The sequence below is a fragment of the Oryx dammah genome, unplaced genomic scaffold (assembly GCF_014754425.2).
Source record: "Oryx dammah isolate SB20612 unplaced genomic scaffold, SCBI_Odam_1.1 HiC_scaffold_3, whole genome shotgun sequence".
Taxonomy (NCBI): Eukaryota; Metazoa; Chordata; class Mammalia; order Artiodactyla; family Bovidae; genus Oryx; species Oryx dammah.
Window position 1 is genome coordinate 64016629 of NW_024070187.1, and position 20574 is coordinate 64037202.

Consider the following 20574-nt stretch of genomic DNA (forward strand, 5'->3'; position numbering starts at 1 on the left):
CATGCTGTGCAGTCTGTATTATATTTGATTAGATATCAGGGTAATTTTTTAGAACACTTTTAGCACCTGTTTAAAATGTTTCAGCTGACATTAAGTCCACATTAGATAAAGATTATGTTCGTACTGAATAATATATCTGTGCCTCAAACACAATTTAGTGGATTTTTTTTTTAAGTCAAAATGTCTCTTTTGGAAAGGAATCTTGTTCTAATGTTGAAATATGAACAATTATGTTGTCATCAGAGTAGTTCCTTATAATTGAAAGAGAAGCATCTGTACAACTTAAGGTACATATGTTTCTTTAGGTATGTGAGCTTAAAGAATGCATTTAACATGTTGATCCTCAATGTTTCCATCTGTTACATATAGCTCTTTACTCTGAAGACTAGGCTATTCATATACAATGCACTTAAAGCTCTAGACACATGGCAAATGCTCAGAAAACACTAAAACCTCCCACATCTTATTCAGTTTTTTATAGAAACAGCATTGGACTTTAAGGAAGAATCACAAACTCCCCTCCTCCTTCTTTTTAAAGTACTGTATTTTAGTGGTGGAGAATTTTTCTTCACTAGCTGTTTCCTCAAATGAAATAATACATTTTCATATCAGGGTATTTGGAATGGCCTGGGTATTAATCCTAGCTAATATATATTGTTCTCATTGATTCATGTGGGGAATACTATCTGGTTGTTCTGATTAAGATGAAATCACAAGTTGTTAAAATAATCCAGAGATTCGTTGTCTTTGCAGTGAGAATCATGCATAAACATTAACTATCTTTGCCTAACCTTTTAGTTCATTTAGCTTAATTCATTTTCAGATCTCTGTGTTAAAGAGAAACTCTCAAATTTATTTCCTTAATTGGAAAAAATGTGAAGTAACATTATCAGAAATTAACTTCTATGCTAAAATCATGATTACATATCCAGAACCGAAAAAGTGACCTATCTGTATGAAAATGACAAAAAAGACACACTGTAAGAGAATGTAACTTTTTGTTTCATAATAAGTTACTGCATTTATTTGCACTTAGAATCATTAAAGGACAGAAGGCTGATAAACTGAGATACTTTTGCCACACACTCACAAAATGCTCCCCAAAATGATGTCAGAAGCTGACAACAGAAGCCATTGCAATCACAAGCCATAAAATTTTATTATACAAAGTGACTACATATGGACACAAATAACTGTTATTACAGTTCTTTATCAAGATCCAAACCATTTATATTTAGATCATCTATATCTTAAAAGCTTTTAATTAGTAACTCTTTTCAGCTTAACTGCATTATAGTTATCACAGGCTCATCTTATATTCACACAGATTCAAAGGGACCAGGTATATTCCATTGTCCAACAAAAATTTATTTTGAGACAAATATTTCAGAAATTGTTTGAGAATCAGAAACCAACTTCCTAGATTTCTCTGGTCACTCAGCAGCCTATTTCTACTCACACTTCTCCTCCCTTCCTCTCTTTCTCCAAATATAGTATTTTTTTTAGTTAGAAAGAAGAGAAAGTTACTTGAGGAGAAAGCCCTTTCAGTGAGGGAACAGATTTTTACAAAATAACAATAATTTGGACAGATTGTACTTCAGGAGATTATTCTTTTTTGTCATCCCTAAATGTGGCATGCTGCGATTCATGGGGTCACAAAGAGTCGGACTCGACTGAGCAACTGAACTGAACTGACTGTGGGAAAACCTTAGATCAGTAGGAAAAATAAGCATTTGATTAAAATATTACAAGTAACAAGATCATAATATGTCCAAAATTACCTTGTAATGTTTTACTGTCAGTTTACACTCATACCTACTATGCAATACAGGATCCCCTTTCCTACCCACAGCATGTCACTTAGTTAATATTGTCTGTTAATCACAGCTTCTTGTTTGCCATTTTTTTCCTTTTATTTCAGGATGTATCTTTCCCCCTACTCCACTGAACTTCTATTCCTAGTGTACTGACCTTCATTCTCTCTCCTTCCATGTATTATAGTAGAAGCTTCCTAACTGGTTTTTCTTATTCTAAGCATCACACACCAGTAGGATGAAACTTTTGTGATATTAATAATGATGCTTCTGTACTCATGTAACATCATAAACTCCCCAAGAATTGGTATCACCCAGTTCAGTTCAGTAACTCAGTCATGTCTGACTCTGCAACCCCGTAGACTGCAGCACGCCAGGCTTGTATCACCCAGCCCTCTGAAATTTGTATTCTTGCCTCTCTATTATGGGGCTAGACCTATCTATCTAGCCTCATCTTTGCCTGTCCCTGTATGAATTTTAACCTTCAATTAAAACGAACTTTTATTTGATTCTTCTTCTTTATTCAAGATGTTTACTCAACTGGAAAATGTGTTCTCTATTAACCTCAGCTATTGACATATTGAATTCTCAAACTCCCATTTCTAAGCACATATTCTTCAAGAAACTTTCTCAGAGTTACCCTCCCTTCCTTAGCTTGTATAACTCATCTTTTGATGATATGATAATTTTCCTAAGGAAAGTTCATTTTTATATTCCCTCTTGTACCTCATTACCTTATACATAGGAAGTGCTGCATAAATATTTGAATTAAGTTAGGTTATTTTCAAAATGAAAACACAAGAAAAGCAGACCTGACCTTACATTGACTAGAGCAGTGTGGTCAATAGTGTCTGGAAACAACATTTAGAAAATTTTGTTAGAAGGTTGGGAATGGACTTTACTATGGTAAAGTTTACTATGCTTTGTCAAGGGCTCTCCAGCAGCAAAAACCATGATGACCAATAGAAACAATAACAAGTAAGTCTGGACTTTGTTTGGTGTGACGAAGGGAGTTACCTAAATTTGATGATGTAAAGAAAAATAGATTGGTCAGAAATTAGTTTCAAAATGTTATTCTTGGGACAAATGCTAAATCATTAATGGTCTATGGAACCACTTCACTTAAACTCCAGCACTAAGATCAATGAAATATTATAATTGCAAATGTGGTATCTTGCTGAATTTTTCCAGAGTGAAAATAGGCACTGGTGTAAAACTTTGGAGACTTCCCAGGTGGTTCAGTGGTAAAGAATCTGCCTGCCAATGCAGGAGACACAAGGGGCACAGTTATGGTCCCTGAATCAGACAGATTTCCTGGAGGAAGAAATGATAACCTGGTCCAGTATTCTTGCCTGAAAAATCTCATGGACAGAGGAGCCTGGTGGGCTACAGTTGATGGGGTCATAAAGCATCAGACATGATTGAATGACTAAGCAACAAAAAAATAAACTGATGATTTTATACATGTGTTTATTTATTTATTATGCATTTATTCAGTTATTGGTAATCACTTTAAATTTTAAACTCAAACATATCATCTGATCTAAATCTTTTGCATAATCAAAGTACAAGATGCCTTTCTTCACAACACACTTGACTTGAAATACAATTTCACATCTTAGAGTTATGGGCCTTTGATATGGGAGCTCTGTCAATCATTATTTTTAATTTTGAATCCTTGGAAAGGATGTAGCTCTCAATATGGGTCTTGTTATTAAGCTTAAATATAAGATATTTTATGATTAAATTTAATATCAGAATGTGGGAACACACTAAAGGGGAAAAAACCCTGGGGGTTGTTTCTATATTTACCCACATTTATTGTGAAAAGTGAAATGTTAGTCGCTCAGTTGTGTCCGACTCCATGACCCCATCAACCATAGGCCACCAGTTTCCTATGTCCATGGAATACTCCAGGCAAGAATACTGAAGTGGGTTCAGTATATTTCAGTATACTGAAATACTGAAGCTATTCCCTTCTCCAGGGGGTCTTCCCAACCCCTGCCTGCAATGAGGAATGAACCTGAGTCTACCTCATTGCAGGCAGATTATTAACCGTCTAAACCACCTGCTGCAGCTGCTGCTGATGTTAAGTCGCTTCAGTCACGTCCGACTCTGTGCGACCCCAAAGACGGCAGCCCACCAGGCTCTGCCATCCCTGGGATTCTCCTGGCAAGAACACTGGAGTGCGTTGCCATTTCCTTCTCCCCATATTTATTGTACTTTAACCTAAGGTTAATGTTTTAAAAACTCCTTAATGAAATCTATAGCTTTAAAATATAATGTATCCAATGAATTGTCTAATTTCAGCTTATATTAACACCTTCTATGTCACTAGATTTACTCTTGAATTATGCTCTTTCCCTACTGAATTCTCAGAAAATCTAAGTTCTTTTTTTTTCAGAAATGACTTGAAATTTTATTTCAATTAAGTCTATCTATGCAATTCAAAAATAGATAAAATATTTTCATGCACTCATAAATCCAAGAGAATAAAATCATGCTAGTCACGATTTTCTTTTTCAATACTTCTAGATCCTGGTAACATATTTAGAGGATAGTGCTATGTGAATTAACACTTCTCCAAATTATTTTAAGTCCCTCTGGTCCAATTATCCTTTCTCTAACTATATCTTTTTTTTTTTTTTTTTTGGTGTATGTCATTCGGTGTATATTTAAACAGTCAGAAAACACAAGTACCAGTGAATCCAATAAAATAAAGATGTAACTCACCTGGAGAAAGAGGAGGAATTTTTTTTTTAAGAATTCTTTCTTAAGATAATAAAACTAATACTTTAAAGAAGAGAGAAACAGGGATTAGACTGCATTTCCTTTTAAAGTAAGATCTACTTGATTTCTTGTAAAAATAATCTAATTGCATCTTCTTTTCACTCTCATTTTTAGAAAGAATAAAATTTGTACACACTTCCTCTTCTGATCTGCATGTTTAAATAGAACTGTTCAGAATACCACTGGCTTTGAAAACAAATCACATGTCTTAATGGTATATACAATGAACGTATGTAGAAAAGCATCTGTCATATTTTTATCTAACTTTTATCATATTTTATTTTCTCTTATTCACAATGTGAAATTGTTAATAGTATGGAACACAGTGAGAAAAGTAAAGTTGTTCATATTTATTTTTAAGAATTTTGAAGTATGGTCATGCTCAGATAGACTCGAAAGAATACCAGAATTAAAACTGCCCCCATGATAATGAGCAGGCCAGAGCTTAAAACATGGAAATACCCATGATACATTTTAGTGAAATGATTTATTCTTCATTGGTACTTCATTTTTCATTTATCTTTAAATGAATGTTTACTTTAAGAATATCTGTCAATATGCAATGTTATAAAAATGAAAGCATGAGCACTTTGTAAGTGAATATATACATGGCCAAAGTTTAATTTGGCTCTCCATTCAAAAAAAGCAGTGTCGGTGGATATTTGGGCAATATCACTTAATTCATTATTACTTTTCCCCAAGATTTATAAGCAAAGTGAAAAAATTCAGATGTAGGTTGTTGATACAAAATGAAATATACTAGACTGAAAAAACCCCTATATATTCTAAAAACCTAAGTAATACCATGCCAGAGCATACTCATGTATTCACTAACCATGTGGTGTCAAGAGCACAAGAGACAGCTTCCTCCTCATACCATAAGATGGGTCAGGACCATAAAACTCTTTGTCCTGATAGTTGCTGTTGACAATGGAAACAATTTTTAAAGGCTACCCTCAAGATCACCCTGGTGATTTTCCAAATGATTAGGTTATGGTGAATGAATAGGGAGTTCTTATAAATAATTGATATGCCAAACTAGTTATAGGAATATAATCATTAAAGCCTGAGTTTAACTCGCCTCTTAACAAAACAGACATTTGAAAACTATTAACCAACAGGCTCTAAACTATAGTAAGATTATTTTTGTTCCTGTCTCTCAGAATTGAGAGTTCCATACACTCATTTTCATTAGAGGTACCTCTAACAGAATTTCACCTTTAATATAATTTTTGTGCCTGCTCACATTTTCTAAAAAAGAGAATGTCATTACAATTTATAACCTGACCAAGTTGAAATTTAGGAACTGGAAAAGACAATATGCAACACAGGCCTGAAACTGTGTTTCCAGAATATTACTGGTCTGAAAAATGTTAATAGCATGTGCTTAAGACAATATCCTCAAATTGAATTTCAAATCAATTTGTTGGATAATATTCTTTAGCCACATGAGTAAATACAAGCCCTGTTCCTCAATGTTTGTTGTTGTTAATTTAAGGAATATAACACTTTTGTAGAAGGTTAAAAAAAAGTCATTTAATTTTAAGCTTGGTAGATCTAAACATTTCAGTATTATTCTCTTTGTTATTCATAAATGCTATGAAACAGAGAAAAAAATGGTTAAATGTAATATTTTTCATTTCTTTTCACCTGTATTTAAGTGTCTTTGATAGTCTCCATCCTAGTTTGCAAGCCACCAAACCTAAATATTTCATCAGGAAATGAAGTAGATTAAAAGTAAGCTAAAAACTGGCTTTTTCTTCTTTAAAAAATAAAAAGTTTTAAATTAATTTGTTTGGAGGAGTAAAGCTTCTTAGAAATCAACCCAAAGAAATAATGGTTTAATGTTTTCAACTAGTTCTATTCCAAACAAAGCATAAAAAGAAAAAGAAAAGAAAATCAAATTAACAATATTTTCTAGGCAAAAACAGATTACATAGCATTAGGCGTTAGATTAGGCTACCATTACAAACAATTGGTTAAATTTAAATAAAATTTGTAATAAATTATTCCATCTTTAAAATATGAATCACAGAACTCATAAATGCAAACTCTTAATAGGATATATGCAAAAATAAAGAAAATTAAAGTACAAATATACAATACTATTTTAATAGGCTGAATTTTGCAATAATCTGTTTTATATAAAGTACATTTAACTGAAAGCTGCTACTTTATTTACCTATGAAAGCCAATAAATAGGTAAAATAACTATCCACATTTAAACCATTGGTTTCTCTGCATTTTGAATTCAAACTTCATGCAATATTGAAGGACAGTAGATTATGTTGGATTTAGTCAGACTTCTTTTTCATTTTTCCTAGTAAGTAGGATTTATAAGTAAAGATAGCCAACCCAATAAACCAGATTGAACAGAGCAAAAGCTGTTGGGAAAAATATTCGAGAATAGGAATCAATTTTGGCAATGCGTATGTGTATCCTCCCTTCCCTCCACGATCCTGTTCTGCAGTCTTCAAAGCAACAGAAGAAGCTGGCACAATCTTTGCCCTCCAAACACTGGTAGCCATAATCATCTTCTCCTTGTGGCAGAGAAAGGCTATTCATTGGAATCAGAGTGGATCCAGGATGGAGTCCAGAGGACATCTAAGTAAGATAATAAATGAGTGTTGAGGAAAAAATAGCATAAAAAAGATCAATTTGTCCCCTCAAGGCAAACTCTAGGAGTGATATGCAGTAAAAAAAAAAAAAAAAAAAAAATTGCACTTTTCAAAAATCAAACAAATATTCAATCCTAACATCTTTTTTTAGGCGATAATTACTTTGTAGTATGCTGCTGCTAAGTCACTTCAGTCGTGTCTGACTCTGTGTGACCCCATAGATGGCAGCCCACCAGGCTCCCCTATCCCTGGGATTTTCCAGGCAAGAACACTGGAGTGGGTTGCCATTTCCTTCTCCAGTGCATGAAAGTGAAAAGTCAAAGTGAAGTCGCTCAGTCGTGTCTGATTCTTCACGACCCCATGGACTGAAGCCTACCAAGCTCCTCCGTCCATGGGATTTTCCAGGCAAGAGTACTATACAAATATTATTTTATATTCCAAAGATTTTGAAGGAAAAAGACACTAAAAAATGAAATATATTTTTATACCTTTGAAAAGATGATCTACTAAATTATTGTTGACCATGAATCTAATTCTAAAATGAGGATAAACTATATTTTCTATGATATTTTACAGTAAAACATTTACAATACTATAAACATCTGTTGGTTTGCTGTGGTTATATTCTGTATTGTATTTTAGTCATAATGAGAACAAATAATAAAGATTGACATATTAATTTTCTTGTCACTTAATACCTAAATAGCATATGTTCCAATGTTAATCAGAGTGAAAGTGGTTAAAATACAAGATTGTTAGTATATGATTTTGATGAAGCAGAAAATTTTAAGAAGGTGTAAATGAATAAAAAATATTTGAGGTCTGGAGTTGTGGATAAGCATGAAGCATTGTGTTTGGAAGAAAGAACATGCAGGAGTTAAAAACTCAGCTTGGAAACAACTGATATTCAAAATTTTGCTCATTCTACCAAATATTGTCTCATTCTAGTCCTCCCCATAGCTGGGGAAGAATTACATTAATGAACGCTTAAATAAAATGGCAAGTAAATTATGAGTGAAAATTGCCATCTTTAGTAACCCTTATTCTTTAGGACATCCACGTATTTCAGGGGTTATTTTAGATGTGAATCTCACAATATAATATAATCAATGGTTTTATTTTGTAAACACTGAATACAATGCTGAAATTATAATAATTGTTTTATCATGATTTTAAATTCTAATGAAAATGTTTATAAAAGTTTTTCATCCTAAATTCTAAAATAAATCTCAAAACTATGAAAATTAAACACTGTATGATAAAGATTTAGAAAATCAAGCACAAAAATGAGAATTTAAAAATATTTGGACCTATATTCACACCCACTTTATTTCTAAAATAAATAATCTGAACCAATAAATATTAAACATTCAGTAGATGCAAAAAGCAAATAATCACAGTTAATGATGTTTTAAAAAGATAAATCCACCACACAAGGTATACTATCCATATTAGTTTGGGAACGCATGTACATCCGTGGTGGATTCATGTCAATGTATGGCAAAACCAATACAGAATTGTAAAGTAAAATAAATAATAAATAAAAAAATAAAAATAAAAATAAACAAATTGTGCAGCTCAAAGATAAACAATGCCCTAAAAACAAATAAATGTGTGACTGAACCTGTGCACACGTATCATGAAAAACAAGGCAATATATTATTATATGTTAATGATGATCTTCTGAGACTGATACTTGGGTTTACTTGACTAGACTCCTAAATTTTAGTGGAGCACTAACATGTACAAAATTGAGATAATTTGTATTAATTTTCTTATCACTTGATACTTGAATAGCATATGCTCCAATGTTAATCAGAGTGAAAGTGGTTAAAATATAAGATTGTTAGTATGCAATTTCAAGGCTATAAGACATAAAACACATTCCCTTTATCACTCAGAACTGCCATAAACGGAGACAGTGTGTTTGTTGGAAGATATCAATTTTGTATGAGAAGGATGATCAAACATAAATGTGCACAAAAATGGAGGAAAACTGCAAATGTTTCACTTAAAATATGAACCAATCCCTGGTGGCCAAAATCATGGAGAACATCTATTGCAGGGACACTTTAGATTGATGGTTTTCTGGTTTCCTGCTATCTCCCTCAAAATGCCACTCACCATAAACTGAAACTATACTTCATTGAATGATGAACGTGACTTGAAGTGAATTTTGTATGTACTAAGAAAAATAACTAAAAAGTTGATATAGTATCAGTAAAATAAAATATTTGTGATATACAAATTTGTAATCTGGAACCACTGAAATATGAATTGGAAAAATATAAACATTACAAACTTTATTTATCTGAAGTACAACTGCATAGCCTACCTTATAATTTCTCAAATAAAGATCCTGATGTCCACCCAAAATAACAAACATTGAGAAAATAAAATAGACCTGTTTAAATAATATAAAGAAAATAACAATCAAATAGGATTTTTTTCCACTTCAAATGATGTAGTTTTGAGAATATATCATCTTTTTGTTATTTCAAAAAAATCACTAAGAATATAGCTGAACTTAACATTTTGAGAAATCAGTCCCATTCTATTAAAGATATATATGTATCTGGTTATATACTAAATACTCTATTACTTATAGTTTAATCATATAGTTAATATACAAAATATACTTTAAGCACCAAGGCCAATATTTACTATTCAGATCATATACTACTACCATTAATAATATTTAGTATTAGCAATTAACAGACATTGCAGACATTATTAGGTCATGTTATTGATATTATAAAATATTGACTAGTATCACTACTATTAATTTTTCATCAAAAAGTTATACATGAGTATACTTAGTTAATTTTCAGTCAAAATTTCAAATATTATGAAACTATATTAGTGTTAAAATAGATATGAGGTAGATTTTTGTCATTCTGAGTTGTCAATCTTGGTACATCAAGAATATAGAAGTTAATGTAAATAATTATCAGAGGAAAGTAAAAAATAGAAAGTTAAAAAAACAAATAAACTTAATTCTGAGGGTTGGGACCAAGGCTGATAAGCAGAGAATTGTATTTTCACTTGTACATTTGTACATTGTTTTATTTGTTCATTTGTTTCAACCATACACAAGTAAGCTTCTTACTGTATTTCAGATTTCACCAATATCAAATAATCCTGGGAGCTTTGCCAAATACCATTATAGGAAAGAAAGTTTATAATTGGTGAAACTCTGTATTGATACAGCTTTTCATTATTTTTGTGCTCTAAAAGGTAGAGGATTGCTTATTCATAAAGATATGACATGTATTAGCTGAAGAAAGGTCTGTGGGTTGGGTACTATGGCCAAAATAAATACACACACAAAAAAATACCTTTCACACTGTATTTCCACTCTTATATTCTAGTTACAGTCTCAGTAATATATTATATCTTGAACTTTTGCAGTAGTCTTTATCTCCTTGCTTCTTTTGTAATTCAAAAGTATTCCATGCTACTTATAGGTATCTTCAAAAATATAGAAACAAATATGCCATCTTTGAAAACATTCATAGCTTCTCAGTGCTGACAGGGCAAAATCTAAATTTCTTAACATTGTGCTGGAGACTTCAACATCTTGGCAATAAACAACTTTTCTATCCTCAACTTGGCTTAATTTCTTTCCTAAGATTCCTATTTTTAAACCAACATTGTCTAGAAGTTTCTACTAGTTACATGTGGCTATTAAACACTTGAAATGTGACCACTGCTACTAATATTTAAATGTTAAATTTTTGGTTGATTTTAGTTAATTTAAATCAACCTAGCTAGTGGTTATTGCTTTAGACAAACAGCTTGAGAAATACAACAGTCTACTTTTTATTCTTATATGTAAACCTCAACCTGGATTACATGGTTCCTTCTCTCAAATGTTCTTGCTAATTTGTTTTCCTGAAAACTGCAATTTATTCTTCAGAGAACTACTCCAATGATGTCATGCTTTCTTTGTCATTTTCTTTATCAAATTCCCACTTGGAAGAATTAGTTTGCATACATTTTGAATAAATTATTTACAGTGGAATGAGAGAAGCCCACCCACTGCACTGTCACTCACAATGGTATAGCCTCTTCTCAACACTATGTGCTTGTTCGTGTTTCACAAACTATATTACATAATGTCTCAAGACTCCTTCTGTGCATGGGACAGCCCACTTAGTTCGGACTCTGCGGCGGCTATCTCTATTTCATTAAGAACATCTTCAAATATGCTTAACTTATATCTGTCGTAGAAAATATTTTGGGGCTGAAAAGGTATTTGAAACCAGTTATCTAAGTTCTCCTTCCTTACAGTGTCTTTGTTTACTTTTGATTTTTACATTGGACTGTTATTTGCACTGTATTTCTTATCTTCTGTTTATACTTCTAATTCATTTTTCCACAACTAGATTTACAGAGCCCTGAAAGCAGAGAACACATTCTGTCATTCTCTTCATAGTGTCTTGTCCATTCTTAGTCACTCAGTCATGTCCGACTCTATGCAACTCCATGGACTGTAGCCCACAAGGCTTCTCTGTCCATGGAATTCTCCAGGCAAGAATACTGAAGTGGGTAACCAACCATTCCCTTCTCCAGAGGATCTTCCTGACCCAGGGATCTAACTTGGGTTTCCTGCACAGCAGGGAAATTCTTACTTCAGAGCCATTAGGGAAGCCCATCTTGTCCACTGTTGGTGAAATAAACTTCAAACATTTAACATTTCCACCAACTGAGAGATTACAAATAAGAAGGTTCCATCCTCAAATGGCTATGCTGCTGCTGCTGCTAAGTCGCTTCAGTCATGTCCGACTCTGTGCGACCCCATAGATGGCAGCCCACCAGGTTCCCCTGTCCCTGGGATTCTCCAGGCAAGAACACTGGAGTGGACTGTCATTTCCTTCCCAGGCTCCTAATATAGGTATAAAGTAGTTTTCTGGTATTTTTATCATCAAACGGCTGAATATTTGAGTTTTAAAATGAACGACTCTTTATTTGGATTGTTTATTACTATTGCTTTTCTGATATCTTTACCTCTTTCATAGGGGATCTTGTGTCTATAATTCAATATATTTAGTACACTAAATTTAACTGAAAATAGATATTGATACAAACATATCTGAATTATATTCTCAATGAATAGAATTAAAATATATTCAGTTCAGATGCTCAGTCTTGTATGACTCTTTGTGACTCCAGGGACTACAGCAGGCCAGGCTTCCCTACCATCACCAACTCCTAGACTTTGCTCAAACTCATGTTCATCCAGTCAGTGATGCCATCCAACCATCTCATCCTCTGTTGTCCTCTTCTCCTCCTGCCTCCAATTTTTCTCAGCATCAGGGTCTTTTCAAATGAGTCAGTTCTTCGCATCAGGTGGCCAAAGTATTGGAGTTTCAGCTTCAACAGTCCTTTCAAAAAATATTCAGGACTGATTTCCTCTAGGATTAACTGGTTGGATCTCTTTTCAGTCCAAGGGACTCTCAAGAGTCTTCAACACAATAGTTACAAAGCATCAGTTCTCTGGCGCTCAGCTTTCTTTATAGTCCAACTCTCCCATCCATACATGACTACTGGAAAAACCATAGCATTGACTAGACAGACCTTTGTCAGCAGAGTAGTGTATATGCTTTTTAATATGCTGTCTAGGTTCGTCATAGCTTTTCTTCCATGAGCAAGAGTCTTTTAATTTCATGGCTGCAGTCACAATCTGCAGTGATTATGCCCCCAAAATAAAGTCTCCCACTGTTTCCATTGTTTCCCCATCCATTTGCCATGGAGTGATGAGACTGGATGCCATGATCTTAGTTTTTTGAATGTTGAGTTTTAAGCCAGCTTTTTCACTCCCCTCTTTCACCAAGAGGCTCTTTAGTTCCTCCTCACTTTCTGACATAAAAATGGTGTCATCAGCCTATCTAAGATTATTGATATTTCTTCGGTGATCTTGATTCCTGCTTGTTTTTCATCCAGCCCAGCATTTTGCATGATGTATTCTGCATATAAGTTAAATAATAAGGGTGACAATATACAGCCTTTCCTGATTTGGAACCAGTCTGTGGTTCCATGTCCAGTTCTAACTGCTGCTTCTCGACCTGCATACAGATTTCTCAGGAGGCAGTTCAGGTGGTCTGGTACTCCTATCTCTTTAAGAATTTTCCAGTTTGTTGTGATGGACACAGTCAAAGGCTTTGGCATAGTCAATAAAGCAAAAGTAGATGTTTCTCTGGAATTTTCTTGCTTTTTCAATGACCCAACGGATGTTGGCAATTTGATCTCTGGTTCCTCCGACTTTTCTAAAATCAGCTTGAACATCTGGAAGTTGGGTTCATGTACTGTTGAAGCCTGGCTTGGAGAATTTTGAGCATTAGTTTGCTAGCAAGTGAGATGAGTGCAATCATGCAGTAGTTTGAGCATTCTTTGGCATTGCCTTTCTTTGGGATTGGAATGAAAACTGACCTTTTCCAGTCTTGTGGTCACTGCGGAGTTTTCCATATTTGCTGGCATATTAAGTGCAGCACTTTCAGAGCATCATCTTTTAGGATTTGAAATAGCTCAACTGGAATTCCATCATATCCACTAGCTTTGTTCGTAGTGATGCTTCCCAAAGCCCATTTGACTTCGCATTCCAGGATGTCTGGCTCTAGGTGAGTGATCACACCATTGTGGTTATCTGGGTCTTGAAGATCTTTTTTGAGTAATTCTTCTGTGTATTCTTGTCACCATTTCTTAATATCTTCTTCTTCTGTTTGGTACATGCCATTTCTGTCCTTTATTGAGCCCATCTTTGCATGAAATGTTCCCTTGGTAGCTCTAATTTTCTTGAAGGGATCTCTAGTCTTTCCCATTCTATTGTTTTCCTCTATTTCTTTGCATTGATTATTAAGAAAGGCTTTCTAATCTCTCCTTGCTATTCTCTGGAACTTTGCATTCAAATGGGCATATCTTTCCTGTTTTCCTTTTCCTTTAGCGTCTCTTCTTTTCTCAGCTATGGTAAGAAAGACCGAGTCAAAATGGCACTGACATTCACAATAAAAGATAAAGAAGAACAAAATAAAGAAATACAGACATAAGACAATGATAGAAGGACAAAAGGAAGGATGAAATGATAGGAGGAAGGAAGGAAGGTGGGAGATGAAGTAAGAGAAACAGAGAAGAGGTCCATTGTATAATATCACATGGAGAATACGGCAGAAAACATTTTTATTAACTTATATTTCTCTTAGAGCGGTCATTGAAGCTAAAAATCTATTGTGTTCAAGTATCATCTCTTTCTCCTGGAAGAGGGCATGGCAACCCACTCCAGTATTCTTGCCTGGGGAGTCCGTGGACAGAGGAGCCTGGACAGCTACAGTCCATAGGGTTGCAAAGAGTCGGACACAACTGAAGCAACCTAGTACTTATGCATGCATCATCTCTTCCTAAGTAAAATAAATTGAACTTTTCAGGGATTCTCAGCTAAGCAGTCAAAGAGATCTCAAGAACGCCCTTGAGTATCATTTAAATAGACACATTGACCTTTCAATGACTCCAGGCAAGATCTTTGGTCCTGGCCCATTGCCATAAATAATTTGGTGAAGGAAAGGAAATGCTTGGTTTTAAACTATTCACAATTTGGGGCCTATAAAATAAAGTAGAGTGTTGGCAGAACAGAGACATAGAGAATGAGAAAGGAAGATAAACTCACAAACTACTGAAACAGGTGTAAAGGGAAGGTGCTGCCAGATTTCTGGGTCTAGGCTTGCATTTGATTCTCCTGGCTGGACCAGAAGAAAAATACAGATTCCACAAAGCCCTTAAATAGAACATTTTGAGACAACAGCAAACAGAGCTATCTATTCTTCATAAAAGTGTGTTCTGATTTACCTGATTAGCGAGACCATATGGTTCAACACTGAACTAGGCAGGGAGTCAGCTTTGATTAGTGGTCCAGTTTTTCACTTAAAGTGTCAGTTAGTATTGAAAGAGCTAATGAAGCATGTAACTGAACAGAAAGAAGATACTATAGAGTTTTATTTTAGATAGCTCTAAATATATTTCTTCTCTAAGTAGTCAATTAAATGTTTAACTTTTCAATATTTATAATTTAGTGCTTTTAAGCACTCATTTATTTTTCATTCCTTACTTTTTCAGCTTTAGTATTTTGCTTCTAGGGCTTGGTGATATATTATAAATATTAAACATATAGATAATTTTTTCTTAAATAGCTATTCTAGAACAATACTTAGAACCTGGGTGTCCTTAATAAATATTTGATGAATGAACAATTATATGAACATCATAATTTTAAAGCTTGCACTCCAGTGTTTCAGCTTCCTGAGTGAGGCATCTGGCAAGGTGGTTGAGAGCACATGACCTGGAGTCAAACTGATTATCTGTAGTCCTACAATAGCCTTAGACAATATTAGTCTACATCACATATTCTTAGAATGAAATTCTAGAATCCATGTGAGACTGTACATTGTTATTCTATAATGTCAATTATTTTTATTTTAGACATTCTCATTCACAATGTTCAGAAATAAAATTGTCACGGTAGTAACTGAAAATAGCTGTGGATGAGTAAATGATGAAATGGAAAATCCAGAGAGGATGCTTGGCTTGGAGTAAAGGAAGAAAGTAGAAAACCTGTGTTTTTCGTTACTTAAAAAAATAGCAAATGGGTATTAAACTTGAAATCATTGCCTCCTGATGCTTTGTCCATTCAGAGACCATAATAAATCTTATTAATAAGCTAAAATGACATCAACTTGAGAGAATCACAGGCTAGTTCTACCACGTAAATTCTGAAACATGTACCACCAACAATGTGTTATTCTTCCTTGGAATATTGTGGAAATCTGGAAGCAAATACATAATGCTTTGGTCCTTGGAGTACAACATAATATAATTTTAAAGTATGGCAAAATTATATAAACAAACTGATGAAAAATGAGGGACAGGAAAAAATGCATTATATCCTAGAACTTACAAATTTAGCACATAATCTGAAAAATCCCATGCTTCATTATGTATCTGCTATGGTAGGTTTGGGCTTCCCAGGTGTTGCTAGTGGTAAAGAACCCGTCCACCAAAGCATGAGACACAAGAGACTCGGGTTCAATCCCTGGGTCAGGAAGATACCCTGGAGGAAGATTCCCCGCTCCAGTATTCTTGCCTGGAGAATCCTATGGACAGAGGAGCCTGGCTGGCTACAGTCCACAGGTTTGCAAAGGGGCAGACACCACCGAAGCAACTTAGCACACATGCACGTATGGTAAGTTTACAAGCTTGCCACTCATGCATAATTGTTTTATATAGTTGTCAAGTATATGTTATTATGGAACACATCTGCTTGGAGAACATTTAGTGAAATTAGCAATGAAGTGTCTTATTTTTCAGAATCTTTTAAGAACAGACAACATAAAGGAAGGGTTACAAGCTTGACCTCTGGCACCAAAAACAACCTGGGTTTGAGTCTTGGATTCTTCACTTTCTAAGGTTGTCCTTGTGCAAAGTATTTAGTAGGTGCCTATGAGCATAAATGAAATTATGCATGTAAAACAGAGCAGTTCCTGGTACACTCAGTAAAAGTTAAGTATTACTTTAAGGTTGTTATAATGCCATTATAAAAAGAAATTATAGTTAGTCATCCAATACTTAAGTATTTTAGAGTCAGTAGAATTAATTCTAATTTACCAACTTGATGTTTTATAAGTTAAGGTAGACATATGCCTAGGAAGGGGGAGTAAGAGAGTACAACTGTATTGGTACAAAGCCAAACAGATATCTTTTCTATGACATAGAAAGCTGCGTCTTTCAAACACAGTTGAATACAAACATTAAAGAGGGATATTAATCTCTAAAAATTAGGTTTGTGGGACAACCATATTAGAAATTAAAATCCTATCACAAAAAATAGATTCAAACAGAGAGCTTAAATGAGGAGTTTTCTAGGGCAAAGAATTTACTACATATGGAAAACTTCACAGCATAATAACCACTCTTTGCAGAGGTGATTCAAAAGTACTTTCTAGGGAAAATATATAAGTATACTTCTGCTAGTGGGAAATATTAGGTACTCAGTTTCCTTTTAGTATTTTTTATCTTTTGTCAGGGTACCTCTAGCATTTATATCAGTCTAAGAAAATATAACATGAGAACTCAAAAGAGTATCTCCAACAGTAAGTCGTTGTTTATAGAGATAATTTTTTTTTTTTAACATACCGAGGTCTTGATTTTTGGCTTTTTTTCTCTAGTAGTCTTAACTTTTTTGTTGCTGGTAAAATAATGCAAGGTGCCATACTCCATCAAAGCTGCAAAAACAAAAATGAAACAAACAGAAACAAAGAGATCCATCGCAGTCACATAAGAAACCTTAGGTAAGGACTTCCTGGCAATTGTACTCAGAGTTGTCATAGTCAGCACTGTGGTGATACCTGTGGAGGGAGGGAAGAAAAATAGATGATGAAAATGATCTTAGACCATTTTTATTCTTCCATTTGATATGGCAATATTGTTTGTATAAATAAACCATGGAAACAAAAGAATATGCTTATTCATGATTTACATTGTGTTCGGTGTGTTCTTTGTATAACTTTTGATCATGTAAATTCTCTGGACTGCAAGTAGATAACTCCCCATACCTGTCCTTGCCTTCTTCCAGAATAACAGACTATTCAATTTTTAGCTGGCCTGTGCCTGCCTGGAAGTACACATTTATTTGCCAGCTTCCTTTAGCTATGTGTGGCCACAGGCTGAAATGTAGCCAAGAAGAATCAAGTCAAGGGTGTAAACAAAGACCAAAAGATGTCCTTAGACATTAGAGAGATAGGAAATGCCTTTCTTTTCCTCTTTCTCAATTGATTTCTGCTGGAATAAGATGGCCAGACCATCAGAAGCCACGTTAGACCCCTGTCTAATTTAATCTACAGTGATTTAAGGTTTCCTGTCACACACAGTTAAAATTAATCCAAACTGCCATAACATTTTTATAACTTGTATTAAACCTATTTTTTAGTCTCAGTAAAGAATGCAGGCAAATGATATCAAGCAACTATTTTTAAAAGACAAGAGTAAATCATATTTGGAAGAACTCAATATATAAAATGAGGATGTCCCCCTGGACCCAAGCACTGTGTATGGATCTCTAAGGCTGTCTATTTCTTTTTATCCATGGCCTTCTTGTGGTTCTCACCACTGCTCATTTTAATCCCCCTTACATATGCACAGGCTCTATCTCTTCTTATCTAAACTACCTCAGTTCTCATTCTTTGTCTCATGAAAAACAGCACCATTAGTGGAATTGTTTTCTCTCTAAGAAGTACTAATATAATGCCAGATGAATCTTAATTTCGCCAGTTATTTACAGACTGGCAATATCTGAGTTGAAAAAAATAGCACCTCTTTTGTCTGATGAAGTTAATAGCCAACTTTTCCCTTCATGTCTACATTAAAACACACCTTAATAATAATTTCTTTCGTGTGCCCATCATTTTATTTTTGTCATCACTTAGGATAGAAAAAAAGTTAAGGTTGATACAGTTATGATGGATTGGAAGTTATGGAGACAAGTTCAAATTCTGACACTCCCACCTATTAATTCTGTGACCTCAGGAAAGGTTCTTAACTCATCTGTGTCCCTCAGCTAAAAAATTGACACAGAAATGTAATATATTTTGTTTAATATATTTATAAAAAATGTACTTACTTCACTTGGGTTTAAAGTAGATGTAAAATCTTTCTTCCCTTCTAATACTAGATTTTAAATCTATAATTTCCCCCTCTAAGCAAGGCTTTAGCTGTATTTTACAAATATTTATATGCTAATTTCTTACTAAAATTCAATTTGAAATGTTTTCTAATTTCCCTTATTTAACCCAGGGGTTATCTAAAAGATCATTTTAAAAAATTCCAAATAAATGAGGCAATTATTAACCTATAAAAAGCTTTATTAATTTTCATTTACTTTCATTTTGTTCAGAAAATACATTCTGGAAAATTTTAGGCTTTAGAATGTTGTTGATACCTTGGTTAATGTTTTGTATGCGTTTGAACATGCTGTATATTCTATAGTTAGGTACAGTGTTTTATAAATATCAATCAGGTAAAGTAGGTTGATAATTTCATTTAAATTTTATACATCTTAATTGATTTTTCCATGTAGTTATTCTGTAAATGAAAAAGAAAGGGTATTAAAATGTCCAATTATTATTGTAGATTTTCTCTATTTCTCTCATTTTTCCTGACAGTTTTTGCTTCAATTATTTTTAACCCAAAATTATAATTAAAGGATTTTCATATAGTAAGTGTGAAATAATCTCAGTGACTACCACTCTTCTCTCTTCCTTGCTTAGCACATTATTTTTGTAATTTATTAAATCATAACATTCTTAAGGTCAAAGGTAGATTTCCCAAGGTAACCTTGCTTCCATTATTATGTTTCATTCAAAGTAGATTGATTTCATTATCAGTGATAAAATTAAATTTCACTTGACTAAAATACTATTACATATCTATTTCATGAAGTAAGGAAAACTATAGTAGAACTTAGCTTCTAGACATTTACCTATTTTATTTAGTATTTATTATCACAGAGTTTAGCTTAAAAATAATATGATGGATTTCCTATTAAAATATCTCTGATAAGAAAACATTTAGAACACCAGATATCCAACAGAGACTTCATTAGGTCTCTGCCACCTCAGAGAGGACTAGTCTGATTCCACACGATAACATAGCAAATGGGTATCGACCCACATACCTTGTCATTCTCTAGCCATTTACTTTGATTTTTCTTTATAGCTGTTATTACTTACTGACATTTTATTACATGCTTTATACATGTGTACATCACCTGTATACCCCGCTAAAACATAAATGTTTCCTGTTTTAACATGAACATTAGCACTTTATAACATATGTTCACTGTTAACTCTGCAGCACCTGGAACACAACGTATTTCACATAAAGCAGTTTAAAAATTTTGTTAAAATGCAATGTTGAATAAATGAGCTGAGGAAATTGTCATTCAGTGACGTATATATGCATGTATGCATACATAATTTTTAAAATATCCTTGCTCCTCCAACTACATAGGATCCACAATTTTAAGAGATATTTTCTAAATAGACTTGACTATGGCTTATGTTTATAGTTGATACGGTAACATTACAAGATATGAATTCATGTAAAAATACAATTCCACAATTGTCTATTCTCTTTGACATTATGGCATAGGCTTTTGGCTTTGTAGAAACCTAAAGGTATAAAAAAAAATCCATCCAAATTTTCTTTGGGAAAATACGAAAATAATGTTTAAAAACAACATATAATATTTATTATACTCAGTTGTTGTTGTTTAGCGGCTGTCATGTCCCAACTCTTCGTGATCCTGTGGA

The 20574-nt window shown here is 33.7% G+C and overlaps 1 protein-coding gene across 1 annotated transcript in view; it reads right to left on the minus strand.

Annotated features, from left to right (window-relative positions):
* Positions 1-1901: 1901 nt before the first annotated feature.
* GABRG1 (gamma-aminobutyric acid type A receptor subunit gamma1) overlaps positions 1902-20574 on the minus strand; it is an 89746-nt gene continuing 71073 nt past the window's right edge. The window contains exons 8-9 of the mRNA XM_040238138.1: positions 17402-17613; positions 1902-7208 (exon numbers count right to left, since the gene is read on the minus strand). Coding sequence (XP_040094072.1) covers positions 6939-7208; positions 17402-17613 — 482 coding nt within the window. The 3' untranslated portion in view covers positions 1902-6938. The remainder of the gene's footprint in view (positions 7209-17401; positions 17614-20574) is intronic.